The sequence below is a fragment of the Thamnophis sirtalis genome, unplaced genomic scaffold (assembly GCF_051295495.1).
Source record: "Thamnophis sirtalis isolate CommonGarterSnake01/CBP01778 unplaced genomic scaffold, rThaSir2_p1.2 scaffold_9, whole genome shotgun sequence".
Taxonomy (NCBI): Eukaryota; Metazoa; Chordata; class Lepidosauria; order Squamata; family Natricidae; genus Thamnophis; species Thamnophis sirtalis.
Genome location: NW_028261389.1, coordinates 23,071,883 through 23,088,867, shown reverse-complemented (window position 1 = coordinate 23,088,867; position 16,985 = coordinate 23,071,883). Strand labels below are relative to the sequence as shown.

At 35.2% G+C, this 16,985-nt stretch overlaps 3 protein-coding genes across 4 annotated transcripts in view; 2 read left to right on the top strand and 1 right to left on the bottom strand.

Moving 5' to 3' along the window:
* Positions 1–2,875, top strand: part of GNPTAB (N-acetylglucosamine-1-phosphate transferase subunits alpha and beta) — a 43,661-nt gene extending 40,786 nt beyond the window's left edge. Inside the window, exons 20-21 of the mRNA XM_087723036.1 lie at positions 21–111; positions 922–2,875. Of these exons, the coding sequence (XP_087579162.1) occupies positions 21–111; positions 922–999 (169 nt within the window). The 3' untranslated portion in view covers positions 1,000–2,875. The remainder of the gene's footprint in view (positions 1–20; positions 112–921) is intronic.
* A 3,122-nt stretch (positions 2,876–5,997) lies between these two features.
* On the top strand, positions 5,998–15,096 carry SYCP3 (synaptonemal complex protein 3). 2 transcript variants are annotated; one of them, XM_087723035.1, is made up of 9 exons: positions 5,998–6,066; positions 7,310–7,455; positions 8,131–8,206; positions 10,336–10,370; positions 12,150–12,267; positions 13,003–13,102; positions 14,012–14,110; positions 14,760–14,821; positions 14,956–15,096. In XM_087723035.1, the coding sequence occupies exons 2-8, from the start codon at positions 7,323–7,325 to the stop codon at positions 14,811–14,813; spliced, it is 615 nt and encodes a 204-aa protein (XP_087579161.1). In that variant the 5' UTR covers positions 5,998–6,066; positions 7,310–7,322; the 3' UTR covers positions 14,814–14,821; positions 14,956–15,096. The 2 variants fall into 2 exon arrangements, with proteins under 2 accessions (XP_087579161.1, XP_087579160.1); XM_087723034.1 differs by having other exon boundaries at positions 14,717–14,821.
* Positions 14,823–16,985, bottom strand: part of CHPT1 (choline phosphotransferase 1) — a 19,328-nt gene continuing 17,165 nt past the window's right edge. Inside the window, exon 9 of the mRNA XM_087723033.1 lies at positions 14,823–15,035. Coding sequence (XP_087579159.1) covers positions 14,991–15,035 — 45 coding nt within the window. The 3' untranslated portion in view covers positions 14,823–14,990. The remainder of the gene's footprint in view (positions 15,036–16,985) is intronic.

Genomic DNA, 16,985 nt, shown 5'->3' with positions numbered 1-16,985 from the left:
TTTTTATTATATTTACTTAGGAGAGCCTACAGAGATAAGCTGAAATTCTGGACACATTGTGTACTAGTCACATTGATTGTGTTCACAGTCACCTCATTTTTTGCTGAGCAGGTAAAGCTACACATGTTGAATTCTTCCTGGGAGATCAATCACTGTATTGTAAAAGTTCAAATATGGGAAAATACACTAATATGCTAAGGTCAAAATCTTTACCTTGGTGTACCAGCCACCAGTTGTGTGGTTTCTACGGCATCAAACAGTTACGGAAATGAATTCATCAAAAGTAATAGAAGATGTAATGGGATATAATGGGTGTGGAGGCGAGAAAGAATTGCCCTAAAATGACCTCATCCTTTTTTCCTTCTATGAAAAGAATTGCTGTTACCGTCATGGGAACAAAGGTTCTTAGATTCAAGTTTTTAGGATGGGTATTCTTTACAACTACACATTTGAATTGATAGTATGTTGCTTAAAGAGACAAATAAAGTATGTTTTATGAACATGTTTATACGTAGATATCTGGCTAAAAGGCTGGGGCCCAAAATTGAGATGCATAATATATATCCTCAATAATACCAATAGCCTGTTCAGGAAGAAAGACTGGGTAGATTATTTTTCCCCAGAAAAAAATCATGGTTAGAATTGTTATACTGATTTGATGAAATATGTCACTTTCTAGATTAATGTGAAACCATGTATATAACATTTTCAAAGGCATTTTATACAGGGTTTCATGGTTTTCCTCAAAGGGTATATTAGGCTATAAAGTCTGCCATACTTTCTAGATGAAAATAGTCTTACCTCTGAAATGCAGATGTTTGAAACACAGGGGTTGGGTAGATGTTTCCAGCATATAGAATATAGCGACATGATCATGTGCATCAATGTTAAAAAAAAAAAACTTGCTCTTTTATTTTTCAGCTAATAGCTCTCAAACGAAAAATTTTTCCAAGGAGGAGAATTCAGAAAGAAGTTTGTTACGAACGAATGAAAGTGTAAAAGAATGCTTATTTATAAATCAGACTACCTCAACATGTGATAAGCATGTAAAGTCTTCAGTTATTTCTGGAGAAGTGGCCCCATTCCCTTATTGTTGTGTTTCTATATTGTGATCCATGCTACTGAATTTAGAAAGGGAAAATACGTTTGTGAGGCAGGAAGCATTGCATTGCCAGATTTCAAATGTTTGTGACTCACAAGTGATCTTCTGAATGCTTTATCCTTTTCATAAAAAGGGTTACTGAAAAATAGCTGCATTTATTGCAGCAGCATCCATTGCCAATGAAATATAATACTGAAAAGTTAGGTTTCTATTAGATGTGTTCTAAGCTTCTGTCGCAAGGCTCTTAATGAACTATTAACCATTTGATTACTTCTTTAATTAGTTTATTTTGCTCTCTGAATAAGAAAATATACAAATTTGAGTGGTAATTCTGCATCCCACTAATTACAAAGAGCGGGATGTGGACTAGTAAACATTGAAATCGTTATCACAAGTATGCCATGATATTCTTTACTGCAGCCAGTTAGATCGATAGGACGGTTTATGTTACTAATTTCAAGTTCCTTATCTGTAGATTACTCTATAAGAGAAGGAAGAATGTGATATGAAGCCTAAAAGAGAATCAGTTTCCAGATGTTTTTATGAATATGGGAGTAGTCTTTAAATTGACAGAATTCCCTGGCAGCATTGGGGCACAACTGGAATCCTTATCAGGGTTAGTGTCCGACTGTTTATCTGTGGGAGCCACTGTGAATCTTGCACTTGTAACACAAAGGAGCAAAATTGCTACTTTAGCTTCCCTACTTCCAATTTAGATGCCACCTACTTATTATAAAGTATTTATATACAATGGATTCAACTATAGATTATTTTCTCAAAGAAAAATTTAAAATGTCATTTTTGTTGCTATATTTTCTGCAATTAGGTACAAAAGAAATTGGTACGTAAATACTGTTTGAATCTGTGGTGCCAGTGTAATGCCTTTGTTGATCATAATGTAAATTGCTGCTCAATCGAATTTTTAGTCACATTAAAAACTGAATGCCGAATTAACATTTAAAAGTTACAATCTAGTAAAAAGGCTTAGATGTAACTATTATTTATACAACCATGTATATTTTAGTAGTAAAAATGCATGGCTACATTTTGTCGTACATTGTATTGCTTTGTAAGTGTTTTAGCATGATATCGACTTAATTTCTCATATCATGTTTTTAGAAAACTGAGATTTCTTCTGTAATCTGCTTTATCAGTAATTTTCCAAAATCAGGAGGAACAGAAAAAAAGATAATTTAAAAAAGATATTTTGAATGGATTGTCCTCAGTCATAAATAACTTTACTAGAGTTTAGATTACATCAGTCATTTTATAATAAAGATAAAATCTTTTCATTGTATATATGCTGTAAAATATATATTTCTTTTAATAGCATCACTGATTTAAAATGTTTTCTGGAAGATGTGTCAAAGAATTATCAAAGATTTAATTTTCTGAAAACAGTTAAATATTTCCAAATAAAAAGGCACCTTTTTCATTATCTAGAAAAAAATATTAATTTTAAATACAAATAAATTTCTTTCTGTTTCTGTAAAGTAATTTCTTTTTAACGTTAAAAAAAAACATTTTACTAAAACCTTAAAAATTGAATAAAGGGCTGAAGAGATTGTAATGCTAAAAATGGCAGAGGGATAATAAGTAATAATAAGAAGGGTAGAAGTAGCTTCTGTAACTATGGGGCTTTTTTCCCTTTAACTGTATTCTGTTCTGCACTTTTTCTTTTTCTCCTTTATTTCTTTTCTTTATCTACTGCTATATGTCTTTTAGCTATGTAAAAACTTTTAATAAAAATGAATAATAAAAAGTATTACTGTACTTAGTTATATGAGTTATTTCAGTTATCAAATGATGAAGACTAACATTTGGAAATGACAAAACTGACCTGTTTGATCAAGGAAAAAAACAAAACGTACTTAAAAAAGACTGGAAACCTTCTGCAGACATTTTGCTAAAAGAACAAAGTGAACTGATTAATGGAGTTAATGATTGGAAAAGATGAGGAATAAGGATTTCATAGCTGCATTGATTTCTACTTCTGCATGCTTGGATTCAGTGTTTTCCAAATTTGGTAACCAAGTATGACTGCTGCCATTTATTTTGAGTCCAAGTTGAAATCAGAACTGCCCAGGGGATATAATTGTCACACATGCCCAGCTCCACTGAAAAAGTCAAGTTCACTACCAGGAGCCAAAGTAAATATAATAAATTTGTGTTAGAGCTACTGGCTACATTTTTGGAAGATTAAGATTACTTTCAAATGAAAATGCAAAAAGCACTATTGAGGGCCATGAAAAACGTACAATAATGCAGCCATGAAAAATGCATTTTACAATATTCATTTCACCAATAAGAATATATACTTGTTTTGCTTTTTCCCCTATGCTTTTAAGCTGTGAAGGGAGCAATTGGAATAGCCATCTACCACCTTGTTAAGAACATGTGTATGCTCATTAAGTTTGACTGGGACCACCTTTTGACTTTCAGTACAAAATGGCAGAAGTCTTTTCTTAGGGCTATCAGATCTGAATGAAAACATCGACAACTAGTAGATGACAGCACCAATACAATAATCAAACAATTGGCAACTCCAAATCTCAACCAACAAATGCTCTGTCTTACACATTGGTAAAAAAAAAATCAGAACACCAAAAACAAGCTGGGCAGATATGACCATGTGGATCACTCTGACAAGGACCTGGGAGTATTCATTTCTAATGATCTAAGTGCCAGAGCTCACTATAACAGCATTGTCAAAAAGGCATTAAGAGTTGTTAACCTAATCTTGTGAAGATTCTTCTCTGGTAATATTGCATTGCAAACTAGGGTATATAAAACCTTTGCTAGACCTATTCTTGAATACAGCTCATCTGTCTGGAACCCGCACTGCATATCAGACATTAATACAATCAAGCGAGTCCAGATATAGTTCACAAGAAGAGTCCTCCACTCCTCTGCTCACAACGGAATACCTTATAGCAGTGATCCCCAACCCCCGGTCCGTGGACCGGTGCCGGGCCGTGGAGTACCTGGCACCGGGCCGCGCAGCGGCCGGGGGCCATGATCGCTGCAGCGGCCAGGGGCCATGATCGCTGCAGCGGCCGGCCGATTCCTGAAAAAAACCTAAGAGCGCCTACGCAGCTACGTAGGGCTAGCGTAGACAGCGCTAGTAGCGTAGCCTTGCGTAGCCGCAGTTTGTGCTATGCTATCTACGCTAGCCATACTGAACTGCGCCTGCGCAAGGCTACGCTACTAGCGCTGGTCATCGACGCGCTCAGTGGGCCACAGTAAAATTATCAAAGGCTGACTGGTCCGCAGTGATAAAAAGGTTGGGGACCACTGCCTTATAGCACCAGGCTTGAGATGTTAGGCTTAGACAATTTAGAATTATGCCGCTTTCGGTCTGACCTGAGCGTAGTATACAAAATTATCTGCTACAATGTCTTATCTGTCAATGACTACTTCAGCTTCAACTGCAACAATACACAAGCACACAATGGATACAAACTTAAGGTAAACCGCTTCAAACTCGATTGCAGAAAATACCACTTCAGCAACAGAGTGGTCAATGGCTGGAATGCACTACCTGTCTGGTTTCATCCCAAATCCCATAACTTTAACTTTAGACTGTCTACTGTTGACCTCACCCCATTCCTAACAGGTCTGTAAGAAGCGTGCATAAGCGCACCAGCGTACCTACCGTCCCTGTCCTACTTTCCCCACTTATTCTTATCCATTTCCTGTATTCATAATCATGTTTATACTTAAATCTATTATCTTATACATGCTTGCAAAAAAAATAAAATTAAAAAAATATTCCTCTGGTTTGCTGCACCCCCAATTCTAATCTCCCAACAACCTGCAGTAAAGTTAGGGTTACCCATTGCACATGTATATACGCACACATTCATCCATTCAGTATCACAGCCGCCCAACTCAACTGAATGACTCTGGGCAGCTTAAAATTCTATAGCTTTACTTCTGTACCATAAGGAAATAGAAAAAAAAAGTGGTCTCTGCTTGCTTTCTATTAATAAAATCTTTGCAGTGGGAAAACTGCTCTTTATCTCTTCTGCCTTATTTTCTCTTTAAATGAAGCCGCTGTTTCTCAGAGTGCTCAGCTATTTCCAATCTTTAGACTTTGGCTTCAAGGGCTTTCACCCAAACATTGTCGCTGCTGGATGACTATCTAAAAATGAGAAGGCATGCAGGGGAAAGTATTAAGCCTCGAGTGAAACTTCTAAAATAAAGTGTGTGTGTGGATGTATCTGTGGAGTGGAATTGAAAGGCTTTGTGAACTAGATCAGATGTTCAGGTGAAAAAGCATTCAGGTTAGGTTCAAGTAACACCAAGCACACATGCAGTAGGTTCAAAAAGCTTTATTTGGGCACACACAACTGCCTATATATATGTTTGTGTGTGTGTGTGTGTGTGTGTGTGTGTGTATGTAGATGTGTATATATACCTGTGTGTGTATGTATGTATATATATACACACACACGTACACAACTGTCCATCTCGCAACCTTGTGTTATATATATGTGTGTGTATATAACACAATATACATATATATAACACAATCTCAATCTTACACGGGAAAAGACCAGAATACAACAAGACCAGCATACCTACACTCGTGAAAATCTACGAAAACGTGTGTGTGTGACGTGTGTGTGTGTATACACACACACACACACACACAACTGTCCATCGCGCAACCTTGGGTACGTCTCTGTGTTATTCATTTTTATCGATGTATATATGCTCCCCTCTCTCAGGGCGTGTAGGTGTCCTTTCTCCCCACTCCTCAATGGTGGTGAAGAAATAAAGCACCGAAATCATTTCGCCGCTCCAACTTCGTTTACCGCTGTAACTGCACGCGGTCAGGAACGCTCCCTCGCGAGCCACGTGGGCTTTTCTCGCCGCCGCCCTCTCTGACGCAAGCGCAGACCGGACCTTTGAAGAAAGGGCGGGGAAGATTCCAGGAGAGCGAGAGCCTGGCGCGGGCGGTGTGTTTTCTCCTCAGCTCGGGTCTTCTTTCCTCTTTGCTGGGACCGAGAGCGACGGGCTGGGGCGGGAAGGATAACCTAGGTGTGGAGTGCGTGTGTGAGCGGTCGGTGGCTGCTGCTGGCCTGGTATGCGGGCGGGAGAGGGATGAGCTCGATCAGAAAGCGGGGCCGCCGGTTCGGCTCTGAGGTGATTTTGGCGGGAAATAAAGAGGCAGCAGCTGCTTTGGAAGGGCGAGCAGAGAGAGAGTTTTGCGCGGTCCTTTTTCCTCTCAAGGAGCACATCTCCAGGGGAGAGAGACTTCCAGGACGAGCGAAGGGAAAGATGGGCCGATTAAGGAAATGGGATACTCAAAAAAGGCTTACATCGCATTTATTAAACCTCTTCCAGAGTTTTATTTATATGTAGACTTTCAGCCTGCATGATCCAATCCCAAATTATTAACGTCGGTAACTCACAGTCCAGTAATGTATAGAGAATTTTACAGTCTAATACAAATAAAATCCTAAACCTACAGACAGTCTTGATACTAAAAAAAACCCCATTACTGTGTCTCTGTTTCAGTCGGTGTTTCATGTGTATATAGTTATTATATAGTACACCTAAGTTGCCAACAGCCAGTCCCAGAGTAATAAAGAAAATGCCGAACAATAATCTTGACAATACAGTGTGTCCTCCTTCTTTAGCTGATGCTTAAAAGCATAAAAGGAAGTTTCTGGTGATAGGTTTTTAAAGTCTCACTAGCAACAGGGACTTCTCTTTTCTAGCATATTGGACTTTCCAGTTAACATTATTTAAATATTGAAACATGATATCACATTTTGAGACTTGCAACTGATTCACAAACAACTTTAATGAGCCAACAGTTTAAATTTGATACAGAAACAAACAAAATCTATAAAGTTGGAATAATAATAAAATAGTACTTTTTAATTTGTTTTTGCAGTTTACTTAAATTAGGTTGTTAATTTATGAGGTTGGTTTATTCAGTTGAATTTGCATCATGAAATAGTAGTTTTATATATAATGGTTGAGTTCAAAACAGACAGTATTTTGTGATAACCTCACACTAATTTCATCTGTGAAAAATGTGTTTGTATAAGAAATTCTGTACGTAAGAGACATAACAGTGAATTCCAATTACGATAGCTTTACAAAAAGATACAACAGTACTATGAATTCAGATTTAACTAAACAAACGTGACATTTGAAAGTTGTTGATGTGTATTTATGTAAATTTTACAGCATTTAGAAAATTATGGCACCATCAGGAAGAAAATCCACAGGGAAAATAGCCAAACGAACACAGGAAAGTGCAGCTGTACATGTCTATAAATTTGAAGATGACCTAAAAAAACATCTGAGTGGTTCTGACGAGGACATTAGAGAAGGTGCAGTAGTCAGCTTAATCATTAAAAACCCTACTATTACACCATATATCCATTGTTTAGAAACTCAATTATCTGTCATGTGAAATTTATCTACAGATAGGTTTTGAGAGATGGAAAGTAGAGTAAACAATTATCAACAATCATGTAGTTGTGAACCAATACAACTGGATAGACATTTATTTAAAGAAATATTGTATTCATGTTGTGCTTATGGGAGTGGAAATAGCAGAATTATGTTATACTTTTAGTGATTTAGAGGCATTTGAACTGTTTTCATATCCTAATTCAAAACACTAAGAGCTCTGAAGTGTATATATAGTAATTTTCCAAGTTGTAGCTATCATAGTTTGTTGCACTAAAAACAAAAAGATAAATAAAAGCAATTTAAACATAAAACTCTACTCCATAGAACCTTACTATATACCCAAACTATTGGACACAGTCTTTCCAAACTGGATATCCTTTGAGTATCAAATATATGATTGGATTAGTGAGTGTAATTACCATGTCACAGCTTCAATTGCCTCATGCATTGGAGTGGACACAAGATGCATTCAGTAGTTGGAGAGATTCACACATCTTGAGGAATACTAAGGAATACTAAATACTGATCTGTTTTTTTCATCTTTCCTGGTGATGCAGTTAATTAAATTTATGTTTTGCTTTTCTATAAAGATGAAGCTCCAGTGATTGATAAACATGGGAAGAAAAGACCAGTAACTCCTCATGAGGGAGTTGAGGATGAAGTTGGGTAAATTGCTCTCTCACTCACTTTTTTGATGCACAGATGTTATATTAAATGTAATTATACAGTATATGAGCAGCTATAGTTATAGTAGTCAATCAGAAATGCAAATGTATACATTTTTTCACAAGTTTGGCAACACTGTACAAGTAATTTTTTGTATATCAACTCGGAGATGATGTTGCATAGAAAGATTGTCAGGTGAGTGTAAGATGGCATTGCAAAAAAGTCTATGTGTGCACATTTAAATAGATTGCCTTTATTGTACATAGAAACATAATTAAGAATTTGTTAAATTACTGGGTTGGATTAAAAAATTACCAATGTGAGAAATTTCAAGCATTCAAAGCTTCTCTTTGTACTAAGAATTGAATTGGATATTTGACTTACAACCATCACACGGAACAGAATTTATAAATCTAATAAATGCTAATAGAATAGAATAGGACTACCATATTTGGGGTGCAAAACTGGATACACATTACATAACAAAAATACAGAAGATACCTACAACCAACAAATTTTCCTGATTTTCTCAGACCAGATATGCTGAGCTCCATATTAGATATATGAGAGATTTTAGCAAGTTATACCTAAGTACAGGCAGTGCTTGGTTAACAACCACTTATTCATTGACCATTTGAAGTTACAATGATGCTGGACAAGTTGTGACTATGGCTGACTCTAAGTTCCAGCCATTCCAGCACCTGTGCAGTCACATGATCACAATTTGGGTACTTGACAACTTATTTGCACTTATGTTTCCATGCTTTGGCAGTTATGTGATTGCAATTTGTGATCATTTCTGTTTGCTTCATACACAAAAATCAGGAAGCCAGCAGGGGAAATCACAAGTTGCTCAGGTAAGTCTCCTCACTTACATGCCATTGCCCCACACCACTGTCTACACAACCTCCTGGACTCCTGCTGCACTTAACATTTTGTCTCCCTGGCCGCTTGCATATCCTTCCCCATCTGGCAGCAGCTCTTATCTATCTCCCAGCCTGCTTGCAAGCTACCAAAACTTGCAATTTTCTACCAGCTTCCCCACTGACTTTGGTTGTTGGAAGCCAGCAGGAAATTGCAAGGAAGTTCTTGCTTAACCATCCATGAGTCTTGCCTAACAAGACCAATGTGGATAGCAGCAATTGTTTTTTCTAAGCGGTCATGTGACATCATGTTTTACGATTGTATCACTTGACAATGGAAATTCCAGTCCCAATTGCCTTTGTAACACAAGGACTACCTGTATAACTTAATTTAGAATATTAAAATAGCTCTGTATTGCAAATATATTGTAATTGAAAAACCCAATTATTTTCACAGTAAAAATAGAAATTAAATCTATCTGAATTAAGTGTGAGTTGCTTCTAAGAAAAAAATTATAGAATTGGAACCTGAAATCCAAATTTGATTTGACAAAGATCCATTTGTTTTTGTTTTTTTGTATAGTAAAGTAAATAAACTAATAGTAAGCCAAATACGAACTACTGAATTTATTAAATAAAACGTTGCCTTCTCTCTTTACAAAATTTGATTCAGGTTTTTTAATTTTCCACAATTACTTTTATGAAAAGCAAAAAAAGATTAGCATACTAGCAATAGCTATAAATAAAATACCATTGTTGAATATCCTCCCTTTGATCCTATGATTCTCATCAAGTTCAGACAAGGTGGCTGCAATAAAATACACACATACTAAATACAGAAAGCCAGTCACATACTGTACTTAACAGTGATTTGGCTATTATTATATAAAGGCTACAAATATCAAGATTGCTTGGTTCAGAATTAGCTGAATGTTAATTGAACCCAGGAATTCAGTAACCATCGTTTGAAGATAATACTGCTATTTAATTATTTCTTGACAGGTACCGTATTCAATTATTTCATTTAATATCTCTGTATTTTTCTCTATTTTATGGTATTTTTTAATATTGGTAGGTGCCATTCACAGTACTGATTTTGTCAACATGTTTTACTAAAATGTCATGTTTTATATATTTAGTATATGGGTGTATATTAACTGTAATTGTTATGCTATATTAAATCTATTTTGTTGCTACAGAACAATATGAAAAATATAAATTTTCTTAATGTACAGAAGTTACTCTTAAAATTAATCTATTTTATAGGGGAGAAGTGCAGAATATGCTGGAACGATTTGGAGGTATGTTTTGGAAAATACTCATATAACTCTTATTATACATGCATGAGGATGAATATAAGTGTCGCAGGATAATATTGCAATATAGTATCTGGGTCGGTCACTGGGACCTTAAATACTAGAGCCATTTGGACCCATTTCCCACAGAAAACACCAGGAGCCAAAAAATCTTAGTGGGCGTGGTCAACTTGACATCATTCATGACACACACACACACACACACACACACACACACACACACACACACACTGCCTACCTAGGTTTTGTGGCTCTCTGTATTTTCCTTTAAACAGGTATCTCTCTGTATGTCTGTCTCTGTCATCTCTCTCTTCATCTTTCTCACATCTTTCTTTCTCATGTCTCATCTCTCTCATCTCTTTCTCTTCCTCTCTCATCTCTTTCTCCTTCCCTCATCTTTCTCATTTCTCTCACATCTTTCTTTCTCCCTCTTTTCCCCATCTCTTTCTCTCATCTTTCTTTTCCCCCTCTGGGTTTCTCATCTTTTTCACCTCTCTTTTTCTTTCTCCCTCCCCCCATCTCTCTCGCGTGTGTGTTCCCTCTTGTATCATTTCTAAAAACAAGCAAGGGTTGGGGGATTTTTTTGACATAGTTCCCTAATAAACAAAGTTCTTTTGACCCCCTGCTGCATCTCCCTGTCGGATGATCCCACCACTGGCTGGCCCCACTCCTCGTCCTCCCCTCTCACTCACTCCCCACCTACCTTGAGAAGAGAAGGGTGGTGGCAGCGGATGGAGACTTGCTCCGTATTCCAGAGCAGAAATGAAGTGCCCCTCTATTTGTCTTTTTTAGTCCCTTGTTAGTCCTGTGTGCACTTTAGCTGCTGGGGGAGATGCATGATTTTTCTCCGCCCAGAGACACTGGCTGGGCCGGCTGCAGCTGATGCTCCACATTGTCCAGGAGGAGGAGGAGGAGGGGATGCCATCTCCCTCATTGTGAAGCACGCTAAGTTTAAGTGTGCTGCGTGAGGCGCTGCAAGAGCAGCAAGCAGGCCATGGAGACGAGGAGAGCAGTGGCATCAGCTGCAGCTGGCCCAGCTGGTGTCTTGGGACGGAAAGAAAGTTACGTGCCTCTCCATATTCCTCTTGCTACCTCCATGGCCTGGTTGCTTCTCTTGCAGCGCCTCGTGCAAATATATTAATATTTGAAGTGCAACATCAGTAGTAGGTAAACATACATAGTATATTCAAAATTGATAGCTAACATTGAATTACCATTTTTATTCAATCTAAAATCTATATTTTGTTTTTATTTCTCTGCACCTAATAGTATGATGGTCTGTAGCAAAGTGTTGGTCTTCATGTGCATCAAGTTTCCCCCCAGAAGATATTGCTTGTTATATGTAGTTATATAATTTACTCACAATCATTTAAACTTTAATCAGGCGCAATGTTAATAAAAGCACATTCTTAAATTGTAATTAATGCAGTTTCAGTTTGGTTCTCAAGCTAAGTTAAACTTGTGAAATGGCTTTACTGAAAATGTTTCACCCAAGGATAAAGTGGAACTGTAACGAAATCCTGTTTTACTGCTTTTTCTGTTGATCATTGTACATTAGTACATATTGTGTCTACAGCACAGTTTGGTATTGTAGTAGAATTTATCCATTTGATAATGTTAATGACTCAGTATTGATCAGTATACTGGCTTATTGAAAGTATTACAGTATTACAATACTCAAAATAGTCTGAAAAGGTGCTATAGTAATGTTTGGATTTATTACAAAGTGTTAAACCTACTTGCTAAAAACTTCTCTTACTGTAGCGGATATTAACAAAGCTCTTCTGGCTAAAAGAAAAAGATTAGAAATGTATACAAAGGCTTCCCTTAAAACAAGCAACCAGAAAATAGAATTTGTTTGGAAAACGCAACAGGAGCAAAGGTCAGTTAGTTCAAGAGTAATATATATTTCACAGGAAAATAATTACTTAATTCTTTACAGCTAGTCCTTGACTTGTGACTATAATTGAGCTTGCAATTTTGGTCATGTCGACACTATTGTAAAGTCAGCCACAATGTGACTGGATTTCATTTTACAAACTCGTTTGCAGCAGTCATTAAATGAACACATTATAAAGCAAAACCATATGATCATTAAATGAATACAGTTTTAAGTGAACTAATTGTTTGCTATAGGCTAGTTTTTGCCAGTAAAGGCCAGTTTCCTACAAAAACATAAATTGTGATCACTTGACTGCAGGATGCTGCAAACCCCATAAATGTGACTCCCAAGTGCTGAAAATAAGGTCACAGGACCACTACCTGTAAATTATGATTAAATTTTGTTTATTTTGCTTACTGAAAAACAAACTTACCCGTTGGAGAAATATCCTAGCTGCTTTTTTTTTGGTATCTGGATTACACATAATGTGAATGAATCTGGATTACATTAACTCAGGAATTTAAAAATAAACATTTAAAAACATTGATTTTCATTTTTTAGTTTTACAATATTTTAAAATGCCACAATATTGATACTTAAAGGATTAAAGTCTGCAACTTCCAGGAGTACCCTCAAGCATGCAATTTAGTCTGTTAAAGTCTTTCATATTCCTGTGGATTTATTTTACAAGATATTACATATTGCACTCTTTGTAATGTTAAAAATATATTGCAGGCAAAAGGTTAACCAGGAGTACTCTCAGCAGTTCCTACATGTATTTCAACAATGGGATGCTGATATACAGAAAGCAGAGGAACAGGAAGAAAAGCTAGTGGTTTGTTTTCTTCTATTATACTAACCAGATTGCTATATCATGCTGACTTCTTTTTCCTCCTGCGATACAGGTATCCCTCAACTTACAAGCATTCGTTTAGTGACTATTCGAAGTTACAATTGCACTGAAAGTGACTTACAACCAGTCCTCACTTATAACCATCACAGCCTCCCCATGGTCATGTGATCAAAATTCAGGCACTTAACAACCAGCATGTATTATGACATTCACAACATCCCAGGTCATGTGTTTTCCACTTGCAACCTTCACAGCTGGGCTTCTGATTAGCAAAGTCAATGAGGGGAACCTGATTCACTTAATGACTGTGATTCACTTAACTGCAGTGATTCAGTTAACTGACATAAAATTAGTGTGACTTACTTAACAACCACCTTGCTTATCACAATGGAAATACTGGTCCTTATTGTGATTGTATGTTGAAGATGGCTTGTATAGGAGAAATTATCATTCAATAACCAAAGATGAAATATTCAGTGATACAGAATTGCGTGCATTACTAATTTTGTGAAAATATTTGTTCCCCCAGCATGCAGGAAATTCAAGTAAATTTAGCAAAGTCAGGTACTTTATAAGATTTGCTTAACCACGAAAAACAATTGAGATTTAAGGCCAGTTACTAGATAGGTCAGAAATGTTCAATTTTCCTTTCTGTCACAACAGTCTAAAACTAGCTGTCCAAATTGTTTTGTAAATAATCTCTTTCCCAAAATAAACTTGAACATCGAGATTCAAGTTGAATTCAGGTTTACGCACAGAGTTTTGAAACTTAAAATATGCAGTATCATACATCTTGGAGTAAGTCTATTCCTGATGTCTTTTGTTAACAAAGAAAATTTCTATAATTGAATTATACCAACTTATTAACCATTATACTTTTTTCTCCTTCAGAATGTATTTCGACAACAACAGAAAGCTTTCCAGCAAGCAAGAATAGTTCAAAGTCAAAGGCTGAAAACAATTAAGCAGTTGTATGAGCAGTTTATAAAGGTCATTTTAAAATCAAATTGGACATAGTTTTATCAAGTTCACATTTGAATGTGTAATTTTCAGTTAAAACTTCATAATGGTGCTTGAAGTATATATGATGTGCAATATTACTTGCACAACATATATAATATGGTTAAAGCCACAGTACTTTTATGCTTTAAAATGAAAGTCATTACTACAACTAGATATTAATTATTTAGATTTGTTACCACTTTCTTTAACTATTCTGTCGAATTTCTACTAATTTTTGTTCCATCATGTAATTTTGCGATCAGTCTAACATTGCTAGTATAACATGCTGGTGTTGATAATGTTATCCATCATCCCATTTTCATTCCTGGACAAATTTCTTATGTAATATGTATATCTCAACTATGTTCCACTTTCAAACTTTCTTCATATATTACATAAATGTTGCATGCAGTGATTTTTCTATTATCTTTCTAGCTATCTTGCTAAGGTTAACATTTCCCATTTTTACGAAATTATGCTTCTCAAAATATTAAGCATTCTGAAGGTTTAGTCTATATTTTGACTTTAGAAATGCAAGAGATTTCTTGATGTGAATTATTATCTGGTTGTCATGGAAGTGAATTCTAATTTTAGAGTATGGAAGACATGGAAAAGACTCATGAAAGTCTTTTAGCAGGGGCACAAAGTGAACTTCGCAAAGAAATGTCCATGTGGCAAAAGAAAATCATGATGGACACAGTAAGTATTAATAGTGATTTATGAAAACTTCAACAACTTAAATAGAAAAAGTAAACATTGTTTATAATTCACCAGCTAAGAGAACTGATACAAAATGTTGCATTTGATCAATATATTTTTCTTTCTCGTAACAGCAACAGCAAGAGATGGCAACTGTTCGCAAATCTCTTCAGTCCATGTTATACTGATGGTTCAATGGAGAAACAACTTGTACCTAAATAATATGATACAATTATACACATTAGCCATTGTGAGAAGAAAAAAGAGACTGTTTCACATTCCATGTTAAAAATTACATGTGTCTGAATACTTCATTGTTACAAAAGAAATCAACAAATAATAACAATTACTGTTTTTTTCATTATTCACAATATAATTCTTTTATCTTAACATACTTTTTTTCCTTCATTTTCAAATTACAAATGTAAATGTATGGGTTATGATAGTATTTGTAAACTTCAAAATATCTACACTGTAGACTTATCCCTAGTTAGGCACAGTGGTTACAAAAGTCCATTAGCTGAATTGGAAATTCAAGTCAAAATGAAAAAGTCCTAAAAGCTGGGGGTGGGGGAAAATCAGTCACACATTAGAAGTAAAGTGCTTTAACATAAGAATTGAACAATCTTTACAAATTCCTTACTATCTTATCTTATTACATTGTATGTTTTCCCGATTTAGTATTGTAATAATTTAAAGGTATTAATATACTAATGTATTATTTGAAGGAAAAGTTATGGGCTAATAAATTGATACATCAAACCTAGTGCTTTGAAAATATTTGTTTATGTAATTTAATAAAAAACAAGTACCATTGGAGTGATTATTGAATAGAAAGTAAGAAAGCATTAAATTTGAAATGAAATGTTTCTTATCATCCATTGAAATACTACAAGACAGATTCAATGAGGTTGCGAATCAAAATTTGAAAAGGTAATTTACATTTTCATAGTTCAAAAACATTGAAACATTACAAATGCAGTATTTACACAGTTATAGAATAGTTAAAGCAATTTAGAATTGTGTTTGACTTACATCTGATCTTTTTTTTAAAATATCAATTATATTGCTTTCATTTTTCACCAAAATTTGCTTGAAATGTTTGATTATATTTAAATATCAAGGTTTGGCACTTACTAATTATCATGATGCCATTGCATTAAGTACTGGTTTTCTATATAGAATTCACCATGGTTGCATAATGGCAATTTTTCAACTGAATCTGCAAATGTAATTTTTATATAATAGCTTATGAAACTTTTTATTTAAGCTTCATTTAAAAGTCAAGGTAATAGATTATTCTTATAATTGTTGGGTTTTCTAATTTCTAGAGAGATATAATAATTAGTGATGCAGATTGGAATGTTTTTACTTCATATGTAGGGAAGTGGCTGCTTGGGATTGATTCTCTTATGAAAGTGTTCAGTAGAAACCCTACAACTGTTTTTATTATAGTATCAAAACTAAGATGAAACACATTTTCTGAAATCAAGCATAATTTCTGTTAAATGTGCTTAGATGGCTTCTACATTATTATATTTGTTTTCCATAACCTAAGAATAATTTTTGAAAGATAAAGTAATAAATTAACAAACCTCAGGGTTGCATGAAAAATAAACTATCATTTAACAACACAAGGAAAAGAACTAGTTGTAAGTTTTTCTAGAGACTTAAACGTTCAAAAGGAAGAACATGTATTGCTGGCTATGCAAAATAATATTTAAAAATGTTAATGTATAATATTAAAAATGCAGGTATATAATCCCAATGTATTTGTAACACATTTGTGTAAATGAAAATAGATTTTTTGTTGTTTTAAATGTAATGGACCAGATTATTTTTTGCTCAAAAAAGCTTCACATTTTAAAAAAGATGGATTTCATTCTAATATGCAGGACTCGTTGCAGTTGTTACTCTTCCCACACCACTTGCAAATTTTCTTTTTTTATAAACAGCTGTCTGGGAAGTTACAATTTGCAAATAGCAAACTAGGCATCTAATCCCATATTTTCATTCGATGAAAAGCAAATAGAGGTAATCCTCGGGTTATGACCATTCATTCAGCAATCATTCAAAGTTGCAATGGCACTGAACAAATGGTACTTAAGATTGCTCCTTATATTTCTGTCCATTGCAGCATCTTTGATTATATGATAATGTTTTT